This window comes from Poeciliopsis prolifica, unplaced genomic scaffold (assembly GCF_027474105.1).
Source record: "Poeciliopsis prolifica strain line A6 unplaced genomic scaffold, Auburn_PproV2 SCAFFOLD050, whole genome shotgun sequence".
Taxonomy (NCBI): domain Eukaryota; kingdom Metazoa; phylum Chordata; class Actinopteri; order Cyprinodontiformes; family Poeciliidae; genus Poeciliopsis; species Poeciliopsis prolifica.
This window is the reverse complement of record NW_026562425.1, coordinates 2,656,438-2,676,399: the sequence shown is the minus strand read 5'-3', so window position 1 is coordinate 2,676,399 and position 19,962 is coordinate 2,656,438. Positions and strand designations below refer to the sequence as shown.

At 37.7% G+C, this 19,962-nt stretch overlaps 4 protein-coding genes across 5 annotated transcripts; 2 read left to right on the top strand and 2 right to left on the bottom strand.

Annotated features, from left to right (window-relative positions):
* The first annotated feature begins 361 nt into the window (after nt 1–361).
* Nucleotides 362–6,484, top strand: cdcp2 (CUB domain containing protein 2). The gene is made up of 6 exons (XM_055058416.1): nt 362–428; nt 669–1,016; nt 3,473–3,814; nt 4,879–5,232; nt 5,461–5,639; nt 6,179–6,484. The coding sequence occupies exons 1-6, from the start codon at nt 362–364 to the stop codon at nt 6,482–6,484; spliced, it is 1,596 nt and encodes a 531-aa protein (XP_054914391.1).
* An 81-nt stretch (nt 6,485–6,565) lies between these two features.
* On the bottom strand, nt 6,566–11,666 carry tceanc2 (transcription elongation factor A (SII) N-terminal and central domain containing 2). The gene is made up of 5 exons (XM_055058417.1): nt 11,631–11,666; nt 11,309–11,407; nt 11,080–11,221; nt 10,149–10,342; nt 6,566–9,433 (listed from the first exon to the last, which is right to left on the bottom strand). The coding sequence occupies exons 2-5, from the start codon at nt 11,405–11,407 to the stop codon at nt 9,245–9,247; spliced, it is 624 nt and encodes a 207-aa protein (XP_054914392.1). The 5' UTR covers nt 11,631–11,666; the 3' UTR covers nt 6,566–9,244.
* A 373-nt stretch (nt 11,667–12,039) lies between these two features.
* On the top strand, nt 12,040–16,118 carry tmem59 (transmembrane protein 59). The gene is made up of 8 exons (XM_055058295.1): nt 12,040–12,255; nt 12,453–12,558; nt 13,209–13,303; nt 13,383–13,535; nt 13,628–13,700; nt 14,599–14,722; nt 14,814–14,931; nt 15,434–16,118. Exons 1-8 carry the CDS (start codon nt 12,100–12,102, stop codon nt 15,584–15,586), a joined length of 978 nt encoding a protein of 325 aa, XP_054914270.1. The 5' UTR covers nt 12,040–12,099; the 3' UTR covers nt 15,587–16,118.
* Nucleotides 15,785–19,028, bottom strand: lrrc42 (leucine rich repeat containing 42). Of its 2 annotated transcripts, none has more exons than XM_055058293.1 (7): nt 18,348–19,028; nt 18,122–18,253; nt 17,930–18,051; nt 17,759–17,844; nt 17,245–17,358; nt 17,076–17,160; nt 15,785–16,995 (listed from the first exon to the last, which is right to left on the bottom strand). In XM_055058293.1, the coding sequence occupies exons 1-7, from the start codon at nt 18,746–18,748 to the stop codon at nt 16,691–16,693; spliced, it is 1,245 nt and encodes a 414-aa protein (XP_054914268.1). In that variant the 5' UTR covers nt 18,749–19,028; the 3' UTR covers nt 15,785–16,690. The 2 variants fall into 2 exon arrangements, with proteins under 2 accessions (XP_054914268.1, XP_054914269.1); XM_055058294.1 differs by having other exon boundaries at nt 17,930–18,048.
* Nucleotides 19,029–19,962: the final 934 nt, after the last annotated feature.

Here is a 19,962-nt window from a genome sequence, read left to right as displayed (position 1 = left end):
TCAAGTAACTCTGACAGAAGTATTTAATATAAAATGCCTTTTCTCTGTCTGTATCAAGGCCCCTCAAAGCTGGTTGTCCAACAGTGTTTGTGTGCACTCTGCCATCATTAAAAATGCATAACTTTTCTGCAAACAGTGTCCTGACAAGCATCTAGAGCTCATTGGATATCAGTCATTAAAATTTAGCAAAGAGGCCAAAGCGCAGTCTGTAGGTGGATAGGCATCAGGTTCCCCCATTCAGGCAATGGATAAATTTTTCAAAGTCCTATTACCTCAAGGCGGTGCACTGTGACATTACAGTTGTGTGTCTCGGCTGGAAAAGCAGTCGAGGTTTCAGAAAAGCCGAATCCACAATAACAATATGAGTCTCGGGGTGGCTATACTGATTCATTTACTACTGTTGGTTGACGGGGCTTATACTAAAAAAGGTGAGTTGTCATTTTTTATCCTGATGGAATACTACTTAGACTTAATAGGAGTGTTTTATTTTGTAGAGGCTATATATACAGATAAAGCTGGGCCTTCATTGTTCAAAGTCAGAGTGTAATACAATTTCATGGATCGTATCAGCTGGCAAGAAAACAGTGATATCAGTCAGGGATAAGCAGTAAGCCTTTTCATATCTTTTCCTCTGAGCTAAAATAAAACATTGCTTTTGTAATTTCTAGGTGTCAAATGTGGAGGCATCCTCTCTGCTCCGTCTGGTAACATTTCCAGTCCAAACTTCCCAGGCCTGTATCCCTACAACATTGACTGCTCCTGGCTGATTGTAGTGGCTGAAGGCTCCTCAGTCCTCCTCACCTTTCACCACTTTGAGCTGGAGTACCACACCAGCTGTGCTTACGATTATATCAAAATATACAATGGCATATCGGAGGACGAGGGGAACCTCCTTGGGACATTTTGTGGTGACATTTCCCCACCTCAGTTCACCTCTTCTTGGAATGTCATGTCCATTATTTTCCATTCAGACCGCCATGTGGCCCACAGGGGCTTCAGTGTTGGCTACAGAAAAGGTAACTGGTTAGATTTAATGTAATATGACAGCTATATTGAGGCTAAACTCTGCAAAACTTCTGCATTGTACCTAAACATCCTGGCCTTGTATGCATGTCTAGAATTTACATACAACAATCTTAGACTGTTTTTGAAGTTTTCTATTGAGTTCAAACATTTTTACTCTTAATGTGTGTAAAATAATGCCATTTGTGGACTATTGTTAAAGAAATTCACCTCAAACTACCTCAAAGGCAGGGTGGTATAGTTGAGCCCAAAATTATACAGGCTTGGCAGATTTAGGTTTAAAGCAATCTTTAAATTTTGTCAACTTGCTTTTCCTCCCAAAGGGTGATTTAAACCCCTTTTGTGTTACCCACGCAATGTCCCAACTTTATTTGCTAGAAAATCTTTGGAGGGAGCCAAAGATAAGAGTGATAGCAATTAACCTCCAACAGGGCAATGATCCTATTCTGCCAAAAGCATTTATTGTCTGTTTTACAAGGATAATAAAGAATCATCACCAAGAATAAATCATCAAACTATCAGTGGGAATACAGAAAAAGCTAGTCAGCCATTATAACAAATGTGAGTGGAGTATAATAGACTCACAGTATTCGTATATGTAAGGAACCAGAATCGCCAGCAAATATATTAAATCCGTGAATATCTAAGACTCCCTTTTATAATGTTCGCAGCTGCATATTTTAATAGTTCAAACACCAAATATGCCTTAGCAAGCACCACAGAGACTGCCTTGGCACTACTGAAGCCGGTAGCAATAACAGCCTTCTCTTGGGGTTATAGAATCAGCGCCAATAATTGGCCTGACACTGCCTGTCAATCATTCTTGAGGTTTTGACAGCAACTGACCAATCGGCAGTCGCCATTTGTCTCAAAGTACATGCCCTTAAGCCTCCAACAATGTAACCCGCTAATTGAACTATTAATTCTGACAACTTTGGTTAAATGCTGTTCACGTTTAAATTTGTTCTGAAGCAAAATACTGTTAGTGCCTGTTTCTATTCAAATTCATCCTAGACCCAAGGTTCATGATAAAGGCAGGGAGATTTTGCTATGACAATGATGACGGTACTGTGGACATTGTGTACAAAGCTGCTTCCCATCTCTTTCAAGCAAGGACGACTCTTCCACACAGATGAAGCATGTCAAAAAAAGCTCTGATTTTCTGAAAACCTTTGGGAAAAAGATGAGAGTAGTTTTGAAATGAGGATGTGGATTTTAGATTTCAGAATTCAAAATTGACAGTCAGAGCATGTCACGTTTCTTTATTTTTCAAAACTTTTAAAGATTAAAAAGAACCATGTAAAAAGAGAATGACACAATTCTGGAGAAAAACATGTGTGAAGTTGTAGACAGCTGAAGATACTCTTCCAACAGGTTAATGATCCTATACTGCCAATGTAATTTTTGTATGTTTTACAATGGCAATAAAGAATTTAATCTAATCTAATGTACTTAGCAAAAAATCAGCATAAACGTTTTTGGAAAGGTTAAAGTTTAGATCCTGAGATTTTTGTGGGCCTAAGATATTTGATCAAACCAAGAAAAGCAAAAGTAAACAATGGAGAACTAACTTTTGATTATTGCTTGCTAAAATAGATCAACAAGCAGTCAAACACAACTTTCAACTTTGGACATTGGACTTCTTTTGCCTTCGACACATGCCTAAGGTGCTTCAATGGTTCTTTGATCTTTTGTTGTTGAATGTTTGGTATGACACAAAATAGAAATGCAACAATACTGAAGAATGGCATTAAGGTTTTGCTTTAATACCACTACCAGCACATCTGTAAACTGTGTACTCACATCTCTACAGATTGTATTTTCATTACATTGCATTACAAAGGTAATTAGATAAAAGGACAACACTAGTGTATGGGGAAACTTAATTTACAATAATACAACAAGAAATCTAGACCGGAACAAAGAAATCCCAAGTAAAACCAGATCCGGAATTAATCATTGAAATACCAGTTCAACAGATAGAAAAAACATGCCCATTCCCACAACAAATGAAAAACCTAACGAATCTTTACAAAAGTTAGTGAAAGTAAGTATTCAGAGAAACCGTTGAAATACCTTTTGAGCTTGGCTGTGGGCTTTGAGTCACTGTCGTATAAATCTCCCAAGTTCTTGCTCATTTACGCACATAAATAAGGGAGATGTTTGATAACATGATCCACATTGAGTAATGGTTTCTGTTTACCCGATATTCAGTTATGGTGAACAGAAACACAGCCAAGAATTGTATGCCTTGGAACATATATTTGTAGCTTGCTTATATTCTTTTATCATTTTTTTTATTTTAGCTTATCTTTGTTTAACAAATCATTATATAATACAACAAATGCTGTTTGTTTTCATAAGCTCAATGTTGTTCAAGTTTCTCCTCTTAAAGGGCATTTTTCTTATGTAACAGTTATTTTCCCTTTTTGCCTCCTATCCTGGTTAGACATGTGTGGTGGAGTGTTGACTGGACTATCAGGTGTCATTTCCAGCCCAGGCTACCCTCAGGAGTACAGCAACAATGCAGACTGCTCCTGGACAATACACGTGTCAAATACAAGTGTTGTCACCTTGGTCTTCCTGGACTTCCAGCTGGAGAACAACGAGGGATGTAACTTTGACTTTGTTGCCCTGTTCGATGGGCCAACAGTCACCCACCGCCATCTCGGCAAATACTGTGGGACAGATAAACCCCCCAACACAGTCACTACTGCTAACCAACTCCTGGTAGTCTTCAAGTCAGATTTCAATATTGGTGGGCGAGGCTTCAAGGCTTACTATTACTCGGGTAAGAACATTTTCTAGACTAATTGTTAATAGAGTGAAAAATAAAGAAAGCATCAAGTTAACAAATCTTATTGATGATGCTGAATGTCTAAAACAAGTCATTTGAAGGAGTAAAAAGATGATTAAAATTAAATCTTTTGAATCTTAAAAAATATACTGCAACAATGTGAAAATCTATGAGTGGTCCTGTCAAAGTCCAGAATGGAACCCATGTGAGTGTGACTATGCTGAGTGTAAATCTACAGGCATGGACAATGTGCACAAATGTTATGTCTGACTTAAATATTTGAGTTCTTGATCAATACCAGTTTGTCACGGCAGAACGTATTTTGCCCATTCTTCTCTGCAAAAGTTATGTCAGATTTGATGGAGAGCATCTGCGAACGTCAATTTTCAAACCTTGCCACAGATTCTCAATTGGATTTACAGCTGTACTTTGACTGGGCTGTTTCAACAAATGAATAAGTGCTTTTGTCTAAAACAATTCCATTGGCTGCATGTTTAGTGTTGATGGAAGGTGAATCTTCACTCTGTCTTTCTTCCAGACAGAACATTTTCATTTTCTCAGCAGAACACAAATACCCCCAACAGCATGATACTGCCACCAACAACTTTCACTGTGGGAATGATGTCTCCTGGTTCTATGTCATATGGAGTTTTGCACATAGGCCCAAAGCACCTTTTCCCACATCTATTCTCTGTTTCTTAGATAGTTAAATAAGATAAAAGATTATGGTTTCGCTGTGATGCAGATATAACCTTACATAAATCTCCAGTTTTTACCCCTTGAGCTTTAACTACTTGATGCTGGATTTCATATGGACGAATTAAACTTTAGAATGCAAAGCTTACTCATTAAGTTTCTCCAACGCAAGTAAACAAAAGAGTCAGATTCCCAAAACTGGAAACATATAAATTTAAAGGGACTCCTCATAAACTTCAATTACCTGCTATAAACGTGAGCTTTTAATTTTGAGACTGTTTTAAATAGCATCCTTGTGATAAAGAAACACAGAACAGAAACCTTAATGAAGATGGCTAATTAATGTCATTTACTTAAAATAGGTGAATGCCAACAAGTTCTATCCGCTGTGAGCGGCAACTTCAGCAGCCCACATTTCCCCAACATCTACCCGAACAACATCAACTGCCACTGGAGCATCGTCCTGCAAGCGGGGTACCGCATCAAGCTCTTCTTTCCTGTCATGGATTTGGAAGGCCGCAACAGTCTGTCAGACAAGTGCGACTACGACTCAGTGTCGGTCTATGACGGGGACAGCCAGGCGGACACGCTGATGGGACGCTGGTGCGGCAGGGAGCAGCCTTCTTCCCTCGTTTCCAAGGGGAACAAGTTGCTGGTTGTCCTCAGCACAGACAGAAATGAAGCTCACAGAGGGTTTACCGCTTCTTATCTAGGAGGTAAATGTGTTTGTGTTTGTCTTTTATCAGGAGCTAATGGCACTATTAATTGAGTGTATCCTGTGGGGACTGCAGGTTAAAGATATGTACTCCCCACTGAGTACACTGTTTGCAGTATTAATCGCAGCTAAATTTGCTCTTTAAATTCTAAACATTCATCCCAGCAAACAGTTTTCCTCAATGTCATTCCTATTCTACTCACGAAATGTTTGAATATGTTTTCCTCAGTGGTGCCTGTGAACGTTAGCTGCACCAGATCAGAGTTTACCATCCTGATCCCTCAGCGGTCGTTACCTCAGCTGGACCGTGAGAGCATCTACCTGGGAAACCCAACGTGCACTGCTCAGCTAACAACAACCTCATATAAAATACTGGCACAGTTTGTCAACTGTGGTACAGCCAGCCAGGTAACTGGCTCCCATACTCTAATGCACCATGTAATTATTTCTTGTTTAAAAATAATTTACTTTTACAAAGGTCTGTAAAAAAGAAAGTGGAACATTAAAAAAATGGTTATTTTAGTCTTGGTGCTGTGGATTGAAAAGCAGACTTTAAAAGTAACTGCAAGCAGTTATTAATGGGTTTCAAACCCAACCCAACAAGTCGGTCCCTGGCACTGCTCCACCTGCAAACCCTGCTCTCCACATTCCCACCTCTAAGCATGTGGACAGGACAGGGATTGTTTCTTAAAGGTGTTGCCATTATAATATGTTTATTCTATGGTTGGTAGAGTACATGTAACTCTTCTCCTATGAATCTATATTTCCTAAATAAATTACCAAAATGTTTCACAAAGTCATGTATACACATAGAGTAACAAGAAGCTTTTACCATGTCCAAGGATTCAATGCCTTTTAAACCAGTGCCACAATCTATAGAACATATAGCTGATAAAATGTGACTAAACTTATTTTGTACCCATTTTGTGACTAATAATTCTTCACAGAAACACCGCAACATCACCATGCTGGTGAACAAGCTCTACATTGATTTCTCTGATGGGAAGCAGCAGAACATGCAGGAATACAAGGTGCAGTGCGATGCCTTAAGGAAGGTCGCATTCGTGTCACTCATTTCTGCGGAGGAGCGACGGCTGGAGGAGCAGGCCCAGCAGGCGGAAAGCGACAACAGCGGATACGTGGCAGAACCACAGGCAGAACCTCACGACTTGAGTGATATTGTCTTTATCAGCATCTGTGTTCTGGCTGTCATCCTCATGGTGATAGCAATTGTTTGGTTGGTGCTTCTTTAGTGAGTTACACAGAGATCATCAACAAGTTCTTAGTCTCAATTAATTTTTATACAAAAAACAAGACAAAATTGAAAAGAAAACATAATTTTATGATGTTGACACTGCTCTCTAAATACCTTACCTGCAATTCTGTGCAAAGCATTGCAGGTAATGTACACTAGGAAACGTTCTGAATGTGTCATAATAAACCAAGTTCTACTAACAAACATTTTAACTTCAAGCTCAGTGCAGATTAATTTACAAACATTTTGTACTTTTGATTGTTTTGTACATACATTTTTCACATTTACATAAAGGAACTGTCAGCTATGTAAGGTTTTCTATCCATCTTGCATCAATGAATGTGACTCAAGTTGTGCTGGGGATGCTACTTAAGTGTTTTGGCAACCAAATATTTAATGTGGCTTTCTAGAAGCTAACTAGTTAATTTATGAAATGTGGTTGTTGAACTATGTGTATGTATAATTTTTAGCAGTGTGATAACACTTTAGACAATTTTTCAAGCTACTTTCTGAATAGACATTGAAACATTTTGTAGGAGTACTTTGGGGGATGAAAATGTGATGTTTTTAGTTCATTTTTGTTTTTGTAAGGTTTTATGAAAATGTTTTGCTATTAAATATAATATAAAACATGGTCTACTTTGTAGACTTACTTCTGTGAAGATCAATACATGTGATCAGCCATCTATACAACCATTAAAAATAATTTACTTTTACAAAGGTCTGTAAAAAAGAAAGTGGAACATTAAAAAAAAAAGGTTATTTTAGTCTTAGTGCTGTGGATTGAAAAGCATAGATAGCATGTATAGATGTGATCAGCCATCTATACAGCCATTGACTTAATCTCTCCACAAATACATAACCACATAATCTCATAATTTCATTATTATGTGATCATGATAACAATAATATTATTATAGCAACAGTTATATTTTATTGAAATTCTCTTACATGAAAAATATATACAATATACTATCTTTTACCTGCGGGTGGATGTGCCGTGTAGTCATGGTCCGCAGTAGCATCTTCAGCCTGGTTAGCTTTCTGAGAGGACAAACTGCCGTTTCTTAGCCCTCTCGAAAGCAGACTCTCTCATTGCCGGTGCAGTCAAGTTATTCCAGGCAAACAGGGAAGGAACAGCTCCACTTTTAAGGCGGCTTGTGGTGGATCCGCTAACAAAATCCTCTCCGGTGTGAAGTGGCGGCTACATACGAAAGTCCTCCCCGTCTTTATGCAAAAGTCCGGACCTTCATCTCTTCGGATCGCCTGGATCCCCTGCCTCCGTTGGTCCGGGTCCGTCAGGAACGCATGATATGACAGATAAGGCTGTTTTCTTGCCACACATGAACAACCAGGGACTGAACAAAAACAACTGCGCCGAGACTGAGCCATTTTCCTAGCCTTGTAATGCTAACGCTATAGCCACCGGACGTTGTCCGACCCCACATCCGCTTTCAAACCGGGAAGCGTGAAAAAGGTCTATAACCAAAAAAAATCTTAGAAGACATTTTACTAACTACTCTTTGATTATTCTGACACAGAATAATTAAAAAGATCTGGAGGTATGTAAATGGAAGTATGCTTTTTTTCAAAAGTTCAGGTTCAAACTTTGTTTAGCTTAGCACATTTGTCCACAAGGTTTGAGGAAATTGTAAACTTTCATACTAAGGAAACCTACTTAATTCAAGATTAAATGCTGAAACTAAATCAAAAGTGGCTTAGCAAAAAACACTGGTTAAAGGGCATTTATGCAACCAGCTTTTTGTGTGTGTGTTCTCCCCTCTGATAAATTTGTTTTTCCAACTGAATGGCACAGAATATATCATGTTTGAAAATGATATATTCTGTAATTATTTATTAAGGTCCTATTTTTACACCTTATTTTAACAAGGGCTGTGTGTGTGTGTGTGTCTGCGTGCATGCATTTGTTTGAGCCACAGTGGGTTTTTTTGGGGGGAGGGTTGTTTTTAAGATTTTTAATTTTCACACAAAGTTGAACTGGCAAGGTGAATCCACAAAGAAGTTTGATCTGTTCTTCTCCACTTGTCATGATAAAGTGTCTTTGGAAAACATATTGTACTCATATAAAGTGTCACTAGTGTTAGATACAATTTATCTCCCAGAAGTATCGTTGCAGCGCTGTTAATGTACTAATCCAGCAGTGACCTAGTCAAGAGCTACTATCCTGCAACTTTAAGATGCATTCTATCTCACACCTGACTCAAATGACTGAAATCCCTCAGATTTGGTTATTCTGTTCTGCATATGCCCCTTAATGAGCCATTTGTTTAATTCAGGTGTGTTTGAGAAGGGATGTATCTAAAAGTTGCAGGACTACATTTGGGCACCACTGTGCTAAATAATTGGTGAATAAAACCTTTAATGCAAAAACCTCTAAGACAACACACAAAAAAAAATATTATAACAATTCTAAATTATGAAACATGTATATTTACAAACCAAATTTCATCCATGAATTTTGTATTTAATTGACATTTTTTTCATTCAGTTTTAAAACAAAATTAATGAAATATGGTACGGTATTGTGTAAGTGGAGGTCTGCTTTTCATATTAAAATTTGAGCATTTCCTCTTAAAACAGCACACATTTACTGATGTGCCTCAAAATATAAAAATATTGTGTATTTTCTCAGCCAACAGAGAACACAATTAAAAACTAAAAATAAATTTAAAACAATTCACAGGTATTAAAATTTCTTCCATAAGAGGTCCGAGTCACAGTACAACTTTGTATTCACTTATTTTTTGTATTTAGAAACCAGCTGGTTGACTGATATTTTGCCGTCCTTTACTTCACTCCTGATGTCAGGGTTGTGTTTGAAGGCGAACACGAGCGCCCTGATCGTCCGTCTGTATGAGCTGCTGACTAACCGGGAGCTCCGATGAAAAACTTCTCTCTCGATGTTGTCTATCAGACCAGAGTCCTCCTGTATCACACGTAGACCAACAAACAAAAATACGTTTCAATTCATTTAGTTCAACAATCTGTAGGAATGAAATACAAAATGACCAAAGTGCAAACCAAAGAAATAAACCAGCAAATAATAAAAACACCTTCACAGAATATGAAACTAACAAACCTGATTTTAACAAATAGATAAATTTTGTTACAATTTCAACTAAAGTACAGAATTTGGTGAAAGTTTCACTAGTTCCTACTAAATCTCCAAGAAGATATTAACTATAATCAATTAAACAAGAGGCCTGTAAGGATTATAATCTATCCTATTTTTTATTGTTATTGTGAAAGATTTCTTATTCTGACCTGTATTTATCACTTAATAATCATGATAATTCCAAATTATTAAGTCTGAAATCCACTTAAAGCTGTCTGTATTGTCAAAATTGCAATTTACATGTTTTACTCCATCATTTATCCCATGAAAGCATCAATAAATATAAATAAAGTCACAATTATTTAACAAAGAGCATGTACTTTGTGCAGTTTAGTGATAAAAATAACATTTCTTTATGGATTCGGAGTCCTGAAGAAAACTATTTAAAAGTGTGTAGTCTTGTTTTAAAGCAAAATTTGTTTTTGTGGGTTTATGATTACTATGCCATGCAGCCAAAGCCATGCAGATACCCAAAAAGATGGTAAACGTGTGAAATGCCATTAAAGTGTTTTGTCCTGTTTCTCACCTTGACCTCCAGTGCTTCAGACAGCAGTCTCCTAGCGTTGCTCCGGAGTGCTTCAGACTGTTTGTCTGAGCGCACTTCAATAGACGGCTTATTTGAATTCTCCTCAATGAAAGTCCTCCAGTCAGTGTAAACTTTTGCTGCCAGATAACTCACCTCAGGGTCTGGATGCTTCCGTACTTTGTTGACAGTGTGACCTAGAAAAAAAAAAACATAAGGATTTATTTAGCCTCAAGTTTTTAAGCAATAAGCTTGTGACAAACTGGACTTTCACCAATAAACAGTAAGTAATATTTCAGCAGACCTTTCTCCAAAATGAAGACGTATGGTAAATCTGCTAAAAGTGAAGCACAAACATATTTTAACCTCTACAGAAATCTTCTGCTTTTACCTTTACATCTTACTTAAATGTTTCATATCCTTAAACAATTTTAAATATCAGACAAGCTGAATAAAATGATTTTTTTTTCATAAACACAAAAACTAATTGGCAATTACCATAATCAAAGTTTTTCAAGTTGGCAGTTAGTAGCACTGTCAACTTGTAGCAAGTGTTCAAATCTTTATCTGGGGTCTTTCTGTGATGAGTTTGCATGTTTCCCAGGATCCTCAAAGAAGGACCCATAAGTCCCCGAAGGCATTATACGTTTCTCACCTGGACTGTGGGGAGGGAAGTCGGGCCTTTTCTACTTAGGCTGCCAGATTTGGCCAAAAACATTAGATGGATTACTTACTATTGATGTTTTAGGACAACTATGACTGCATAACTATGTGCCATATTTCTTAATAGAGTAATAGAAAATGGCCAGTGTTTCAGGGCCAAAATTAATTATCTTGTTTTTATTTCGACCGTTTAATAACAAACCTATCCTGTGTGGTATATCAAACCAGCAAAAGCAGAAAATGATGATTTAAAGGTTTCTCCTGTATGTACCTATTTTAGTGGACCTGAGCACTTCTTTGGACGGGATCTTCTTGCTCAGCTCAGTCAGGGCGTCCATCAAGTTCTCCTTGCTCTGATCTGGCAGTTCTAGCGTCGACTTGTAACGTAGGATGTCCTCAATTACAACTACTCTCTTGGAGAAATATTGTGAATGGCGTCTCATCAGTTTTAAATGTAGAAACGTATGTTGTTTTTATTCACACTATGCTTAATATCTCACCCGTAGAGACTCAATTGTCGCTTGTTTGTAAACTCTCTCGTCGCTCTTCGGTTGTTTGGGTGTTTCTCCCTTCGGAAGCCGAACGACAAACTTGTCCATCTTCAAATAAAAGTATATTTCTTCAGCTACAGCTTGTTAGCGTTAGCTGAAGTAAGCTAACCACTGCTAACGGATACAGTTTGCTAGATAAAAACTATATTCTCGTTAAATAATTTGCAATTACTATTAAAGAGAGATTTTATCAATTTGATCATGCCATTTGTCTGCACTCTCTAAAACTATGTTTACGTGTGGGAAAATAGTGTCAATGAAGTTGAAATACCGATGGAAGCCTGTTTGTAGCAGAAATTATGTTGCCTTCAGGTACTTCAGGAAAAAAATGTCTCTTGGTTAAAATAGTCATCTAGTATAAAATGGTAAAATGACTGTCAAGTAAAAATAACTAAAGAAAAAACATTTGTAGATGCACTGATACATACATATATATTGTTTCCTTTACCTCATGCAATATCCAGGTTGGTTTAAATGTTAAAAAAGATGCAACTTAAAAAATGGCATTAAGAAAAATTTAATTTTGAAAAAAATGTCAAATGTGTATGAGATAAAACGTAACATAAAATAAAATGCCATAAAGATCTCTAGTTATAAATTGCCGCTTTTAAACATATGAACATGTATTTAGGAGTCCTTAAACGCAACCTTTAAGCTAAATATCTCGCGAGATTTACAGTTCCGCTTAGGGTGGACGGGGAAGAGGAGTGGAGTTGTTTGTTTGGCTTTGCACAGGCAAAATGGGAACCTTTTCTGTCGTTGGTGGTATTTTGGGACTTAATGTCCTACTTGTTTGCACATTGGCGTCTTCTGACGTGTTTGACAGCGTTTTGGGAAGCACGGCGTCCTGTCACAAGTCCTGCGAAATGACATACAGTTTGCACACTTATCCACGGGTGAGTGCTTTTATCTTGCTTATGTCAGCTAGCTTTTGCTAACGTTATGCAATTTAGCTATAGAAGATCATTTAGGTTTATTTATTTAAGTGCAGTTATATTGTCTGATGCATTGTTGTGAATAATTCGTCGAAAAGTGCGTCATTTTTCGCAGAGTTATTCAACTGGTCCTTTTGGCTTGTTTTTGTTTTTTTCAGGAGGAGGAACTGTACGCCTGCCAGCGAGGCTGTCGTCTGTTCTCCATTTGTCATTTTGTCCGTGACAGCGACGATTTAAATCAGACCAGAACTGAATGTGAATCAAGTAAGTAACTGCAAACTTTCAACTTCCATCCACAGGGTTCAGGCCCGTCTAATGAAACTGGTCAGCACCAAGAGTATTGAAAGCTCCACCTGACACATATAAGTCACATCTGAGTAGTATTCTGGTGCACATAAGTTTAGAAAATGAATATGCAGCTGCTGCCATTGTGTAAATATAACTGACTGTACATACTCAGTACGCCCACCGCCTTTGTTTTCACGTTGAAAATACAGACTTTAATGTGTTTAATAGACCTGCATTAAGTGGTGCGTAAGTGTGAAGTGAAGCTAAAAGGATACATCGTTTTCATAAAACATAATAAAACACACTTTAAGAATTTCTATATAAAAATAAAAACTTCCACTTCACCATGATGTACTACTTGTGTGTGATCTCCCATTATATAAAATCTCCAATACATTGAAGTTTGTGGTTGTAATACAAAATATTGACACTTTTGGTGATTCACCATAGTGAATTCGAGAAGTGACTTCAAAATTCAAAAAAAAAAATTTGATCAGAAAAAGTTTATAGAGGTTTGACATAAAATATGAGCAGGCATCTTGCATAACAATTAAACATTAAAATCATTTGATTGTGTTGCATTCTTTTACACCTGTCTTGCTGTCTGTTACTCCAAACTCATGCAGCCTGTCGGGAAGCCTACACCCAGCCTGATGAGCAGTATGCGTGCAACATGGGCTGTCACAATCAGCTTCCATTTACTGAGCAACGTCAGGATCAGGTATACTGGTATTGAATCAATGCAGAATTTCTCTCAAGAAATAATGGCATGCTCAGTGTCTCTGTTGTTTTCTGAACAGTTGGAGGCCATGATGCCTAGGATTCATCTTCTTTATCCCCTGACTTTGGTCAGAGGATTTTGGGATGATGTTATTAGTCAAGCCCACAGCTTCATCACTTCCACCTGGACGTTCTACCTTCAAGCTGATGATGGAAAAGTTGTTATTTTCCAGGTATTGCTCTGATTAGTTCTAATAAACCTGACAGTGATGGGCCATTCTATACAACAGATTTCAAAAATCCAGTTATCTTCTGTGCTTCCCAGTCTGAACCACAGATTAGGATTTTCTCTCAAATTGAAGTGGACAAAGATTCAAAGGAGGAGCCTCAGAAAAGCTGTAAGCGCATCAAATTTTATTAATTTTATGCAATGGTCTTCAATTTAGAAAAAATGTAAGACATTGTGACATGTTGCTCAGCTCAGACACCATCCACATGAATGTCAAACATTTTGTGTCCAGTTTTGGATCTTGTTAAATGTTTGTTATCCTGACGCAGGCCTGGTACTGAAGCACAATTTCTACTTTTAACAGTTGAATTCAGGGCCACCCTGCGCTTAACATTTAGCATGCTTTTTCCATTACAACACCAGTTTTGTGATCATTTTTTCTTCCTTCTAAGAACACCAAACTCTTTCTAAAATTCAGCTGACACTATGGGTAGAATTACTGCTTTTTGCTATTTAAAGATTTATTTCCTTACTAAGAAAATCAACAAATGTTAAAAAAAAGGTTTCTAATACACAGTGATAAACTTATAGTCAACACTACAAAGTTTTTTTTTTCTATTTTGTATGTTTTCTACTTATTTCAAAATGTAGTACAAAAGGTTATTGCAAATTTTATTTCATATTTATCTCTGGAACCCGTAACGCTGATCCGCACCCAATCATGATGGTACCGCTTTATACAGCTGATGCAGCATTCTCAGGTTTTGGCTGTTGTTTCACATCTCAACCATCCCCATTTCATCAAATGGCTACATCTTGGATCAGATTCTTCTTATTAAACTTTTGATAAAAAATGACAATATTTAGCAAGCTAACACAGAGCGACTTAAAATCTGGTTCTCATGACCTTGACCTCAATTTTATGTAAAATATCCAGATTATTTTGAAACTTGAGAATCTGCCTGGAAAGCAACCATGATCTAGAAATGCAGCGAAGGAACTGTAAAGATGAAACATGAAGGTGCATTCCTTAATTTGTAATTGTCTTTTTATTATTATTATTAAAGTCCCCCGGCTGAGCAGTCCTATTTACAAAGAATACCATCGGACTTTAATCCAAGAAAGAGACAGAGAGCTGAGTGGTGAGCACAGCTATGACGACGGCTACAATCTTTTCAGCTGCCTGTCAAGGTTTGCACATTTCTGTTGCCTAAGCAACTTTAGTATCATCATCATCCGCATGCTGTGGAGCTACACAGACCAACTGTAATTTTCTCCACAGGAACCCCTGGCTGCCTGGGTGGATCCTAACAACTACTTTAATTCTGTCTGTGTTGGTCCTGATCTGGATTTGCTGTGCTACTGTGGCAACTGCTGTGGATCAATATGTACCTGCTGAGGTAAGCCTTAGGTTATTTTCTTTGTCGTGGTTTCTAGGTTATTTGTTTAACCTTGAAACCTGTTGCTTGTTGTGGCCATTTTCTTTTTAAAAGGTTCCAGAAACCTGAAGGTTTTCTGGAACATCAAACTGTTCACAAAAAAACTATCTTCTGGAATCATTTGAAGATGAACATGAAGTAAAACCTACAGTTTTCAAGAGCAGTTTAACGTTCAGATGTTACTGTAAATTATGGAGTATGGGCTTATTTTTACTACTTAAATGTTTTTGTGACACATTATTTAAAAGCATGCACAAGTTGCCTTGCAAATGTGTTTATACCCCTTAAAAGGTTAACATTTTGTCCTCTTAAAGTCAATTTGTCTGCATGACAAAATGTGAAATAGGTTTAATGAGTATGGATAAACGTCGAGATGTCTTTGTAAAACCTGCAGCTGTTCTGACAAGCTTAACATACAAACTGAATACATAAAGACTCTTGCTTTGTTTTCCTCTTCCTGTAGAAACTGAGCATCTATGGGGACCAGGACTACATCAAAGAGCAGAAACTGACTCCTTACCCAGCATCCTCTCTGATTATCATCACCTCCAAAGGGCTAGAGGAAGAGGCGGGGCCACTTCCTTCCAAGGTGAACCTGGGACAGTCCAACATCTAGAAAACAAGACTGCACTCTTAAAGGAAACTTTCCTATTGATCATTGGTATACTGTTGATTTTTTCTTCTTCTTTAATATCCAATTTAAGGCCGAAACTGGTTGTGGTCTCAGCAGAACTTTCAGATCATTTACTTATAACTGGTTTTTGTCCCTGCTTTATTTAAACCTGACATTTGGGTAATTAAACGTTTTTCTGTATATTGGAATAATTGTATAATGAGGGTAATATAGGAATAAAGTGTTTTAGGTTTTTTTTTTTCCTGCAAGTGTGTATTAGTTCTGTTTTATTGAATGTAATGAACTGACTTGAAGTGATGCGAGTTTCTACCCGAATCCACAATGCTAGGTAAAACTGATTGTATGGATACTGCCGACTCCCCCTTTAATGTTTGTATTGCTGCATCATCCTGATCCATTTTACATTAAAAGTCAGTGCTCCTACTAAAATGAAAAGGTACATGCATTTAAGTCTTTCCTGCTCTTCTGTTTGTTTCCTTGGTAATAAATACAAATAAAATATACAACTGTGAAATTGTTTAATTGGATTATATTTTGTTTAACCCTTCAGTAAATTAGGAAAGAGAAAACATGCCAATATCGACTTGACTCTGCAGCAGACAGTTAAAAGCAGAACTGGTGAATTGGTGGGGAATGTTTTAATTAGTATTTTACAAATTGGCCAAAAACATGGACTGAGTGTTCAGGAAATGTGTAAGATTACTGTGGGTAAAAAATTAATCCTCCAAAGGTTTTGATGTTATAATTGACAATGTCCATTGTCTGTATAGAAAATGTCAACAAGGAATTCTGTACGTATGAGTTTCGTCCCTGTGTGAGTTACACAAAACTTGCATATAACGTGATACACTCAGTTTTCTGATTATTAAAGTTCACTGTGTAGTCAGTTAAAAGCTGCAGAAAGAAAAGAAAAAAAAGGCACTCTGGCAAAATACAAAATTTTATTCATCTTAAAGAAGAAAAATAGCCAAAACACTTCCTTTGCTAAGTATACTTGAACTGCTAATAGTTTGTGTGAATGCAGCATGTTGACCGCTGCTCCCCTGTCTAATTATTACGGAATGCTGCCCGGATGAATTCCATTATTCAATAGCTGTTCAACAACTCTGTATCCTCTGCTGTGAGAACAAATGAGGATGAACGTTTTTTCTTAGTCGGAGGGCTTTGATGAGAACCGTCACACTTGCTTGACTCTTGCTTTGTCTTTGTAACATTACAGGTCATATTCCTAACTTGGAGACATTTTGTTGTGGATGGATCCATTTTCCCACATAGATGATCGTTTCCTGTTGGTTTGTAGAAGTGTAATTTCTCCATATTGGTCTGCTTGCCATTCTCACTGTCCAGTGGTGCTGCATTCAGTACCTCTCTGACAAACTTCTGTCTGCCAACTACAGGAAAAAAAAAACACCTCAGCACTTAATTTGTAAGTCGTTTTAACAAATTAAAATGAAAAATGTAACAGACGTACAGAAGCGAAGTGCTGAAGCCCTTGACTCTTCCATTTTCTTCGGTTTAGGCACCTGGCAGCCACTTGTTTCCCATTGATTTACAACCTGGAAAGAAGACAAATGTGGACAAATGATTCTGCTTATTGAAACAAATTATCTACACTCCTGGTATTGCTTAAAACTGGTTACCTGTTCTGCCCATCCTTCTGTTTTACACCCCGAGTGATCGAAGGCGTTCAGTGGTTTCTCCGAATGAATTAGCCCCAATAAGTTCCACACGGTTGTCTTCAAACCTGTGCCAAGCTCATATATAAATGATAAATTATTCCCAGGCCCAAAACAAAAAAATACCCAGATAAGTATAATACACCACAAATAGTGCCTGTTAAGCCAGATGTATTGTCTAAATTATCTACCCTAATCCCTGCTTTTGACATTTTCAGCTTCTTGATAATTGAAAAAGTTATATTTCAAGGAAGTACTTGAATTTATAGTAGCAGTAAAAGGTGCTTTAAGAAAAAATAGGTCAGTTGTCCAACTTAATTTGTAAAATAAATGTGAAACTAGGTATCCATTTCCTTGAGCTTTACAAGTACATTCTCCTTTGTGTTGGTCTGTCACGTAAAATCCAAATCAAATATGCTGTTTGTGGTCATAACACGACAGACTGTGGTATGAATCTTTCATAATACACTTATCTTACTTTCATGTTGGTCCCAGATGCATCAAGATTCGCCAACTTTGGGAGGCATGTAAGGTATCTCAAAGCCATCTCTGAGAGGGGATTGTCTGTATAAGAAAGAAAAAGAATATATAATATTATACAGTTTATTTTTGCAGTCGGTGCTGACCAGGCTCCATTGAAATTACAGACAGGAAACATCCAGGAGTTCCAGGGAGTCCAGTCCTTTCTGCATCACCCGGATAGGCGCGGTCAATCTTTGCAGGCCAACATCTGACAGATGGTTGCCACCAATAAACAGCTGACTCAGGCTGCTTTGGAAGACAGGATTCAGAGTTAATACCATCTTTTCTGCTTAGTGCATCCTAAACAGCCAAGCCTTACCTCGCCAGTGATGTGGAAGTGAGGTGACAGAACAGCTCATGATCATCTCCTAGTCTACAGCCAAACAAATCCAGAGACTTTAAACTATGAAATGCTTTTATCTCGGTGATCCGCTCATGCAGGAGTGGGAACCTGCAGAATAAGAAAAGCAGACATGAAGGGCAGCTATCTATGGCAAAAAGAGGCAGAGAGGCATGGAGGCCAGGAGATAACAATATACCCCAACCTGTTTCTAAGACAGAGTGAGCCCAGCACCAAATCTCCATAAGCGTCACTGAATAATTTCAAGGCTTTCTGAGAAATCTCTGGGTTTAAAAACACGCGGTTCTCTTCTGCTGCTGCAAAAAGCCTGTCGCCTATTTGCTCTGGGAAGCCAACCAAAGAGTCCACATGCTGGATGTTGTCAGCAACAAACAGCAGAGTGATGTCAAAGAGGGATTTCGTGGTGTATCTCAGACTTCCTTCCTCGTTGTAGGTGAAAATGAAATGCTCCTTTCTCAGCACAAACGGATTCGTCCTCCTGCAGGAGGATGATGATGATGGTGGTGGTTTTGGTTGTGCCAGAATAATGTCACTCACACGGCGAAGGCTGCCTCTTTCCCGAACATAAATGGTGCTGCTGTCCATCACAGACACGCAAAAACTTCTCTTAACTTAACAGCAGATTTGAATACAGACTATAAGTAGATCACAAATTCACCACAGTCATTAGCTTAGCTTAAACTATAAACAAAGAATCTCTTTTGTGCTCGAAGTATTCACAGCTACACCATGTCATCGTTCTCAGTTTTGTATGTTAGATTCCTCACGATCAGTATGCAGCTTTCACAGGCATGATCAGATCCCTTTGCTATCATAGAGCATAGACACATTAGAAGAGCAAACGCATAAGAGGCTTCTACGTCGCTTCGCCGCCATATTTGTATGGGGTTAATTCGTGTCAAAAATAAGTAGAAGTCATTTGTGTAGAGCTTGTCCATTTCGTTGCTGTGTCTTTGGTTGATGTCTATGGTCTTAGTGCTTTATGGATATGTCAGTGTTGCATGTAGATGTTGCATATGTAGGTGATGCATATGTTAGATGTTGCATTTGTCCATGTTGCATATGTGTTTGCTGCATATGTACATGTTGCATATTTTATGTCTCTAGCTGTGTGGTGGTTATTGCTCACTGCAGTAAGGCAGTGAACCCTTCACAGTTGTTTTTTGATGTAACTTCTGTGATTGGTCAATGTCATTGGTCTATGCTGTTAGTTCATGTCGTTGGTCAGTGTTGCTGTTACCTGTTCTCTTCGGCATTAAGCGTTACAAGGTAGAAATCTAAGCTTTTTAAAAACACTAATATTTAAAGACCAATATTTTTGTAATATCTAATAAACTCTTTGATCAGACATGACCTAATTCAACACTTATTAATGGCAAAGAGAACAGGCAACGGCAACACTGACCAAGGACAAGGACCAACGACATGAACTAACAGCATGGACCAAGGACATTGACCAATCACAGAAGTTAAAGACATTCAGACATAAATAAAAAAAAATTAAAAAATATCTGCAGAAGTGCATTGCTTTATGGAGATTAATTGACAAGATGACATGAGTAATAACCACCATGCACCTTGAGACATAATATATCTACATATGCTACAAATACATGTACAACAAAGACATATGTAATATCGACATATCCATAAATCACTAAGACTATAGACATCTACCAAATACATATAGCAACAACATAGACCAACAACATCTACACATATGACTTCTACTTATTTTTGACACAAATGGAACCCCATATTTATTGGCAGTTTACATTCTCAGTGTTTTACCGCCATCA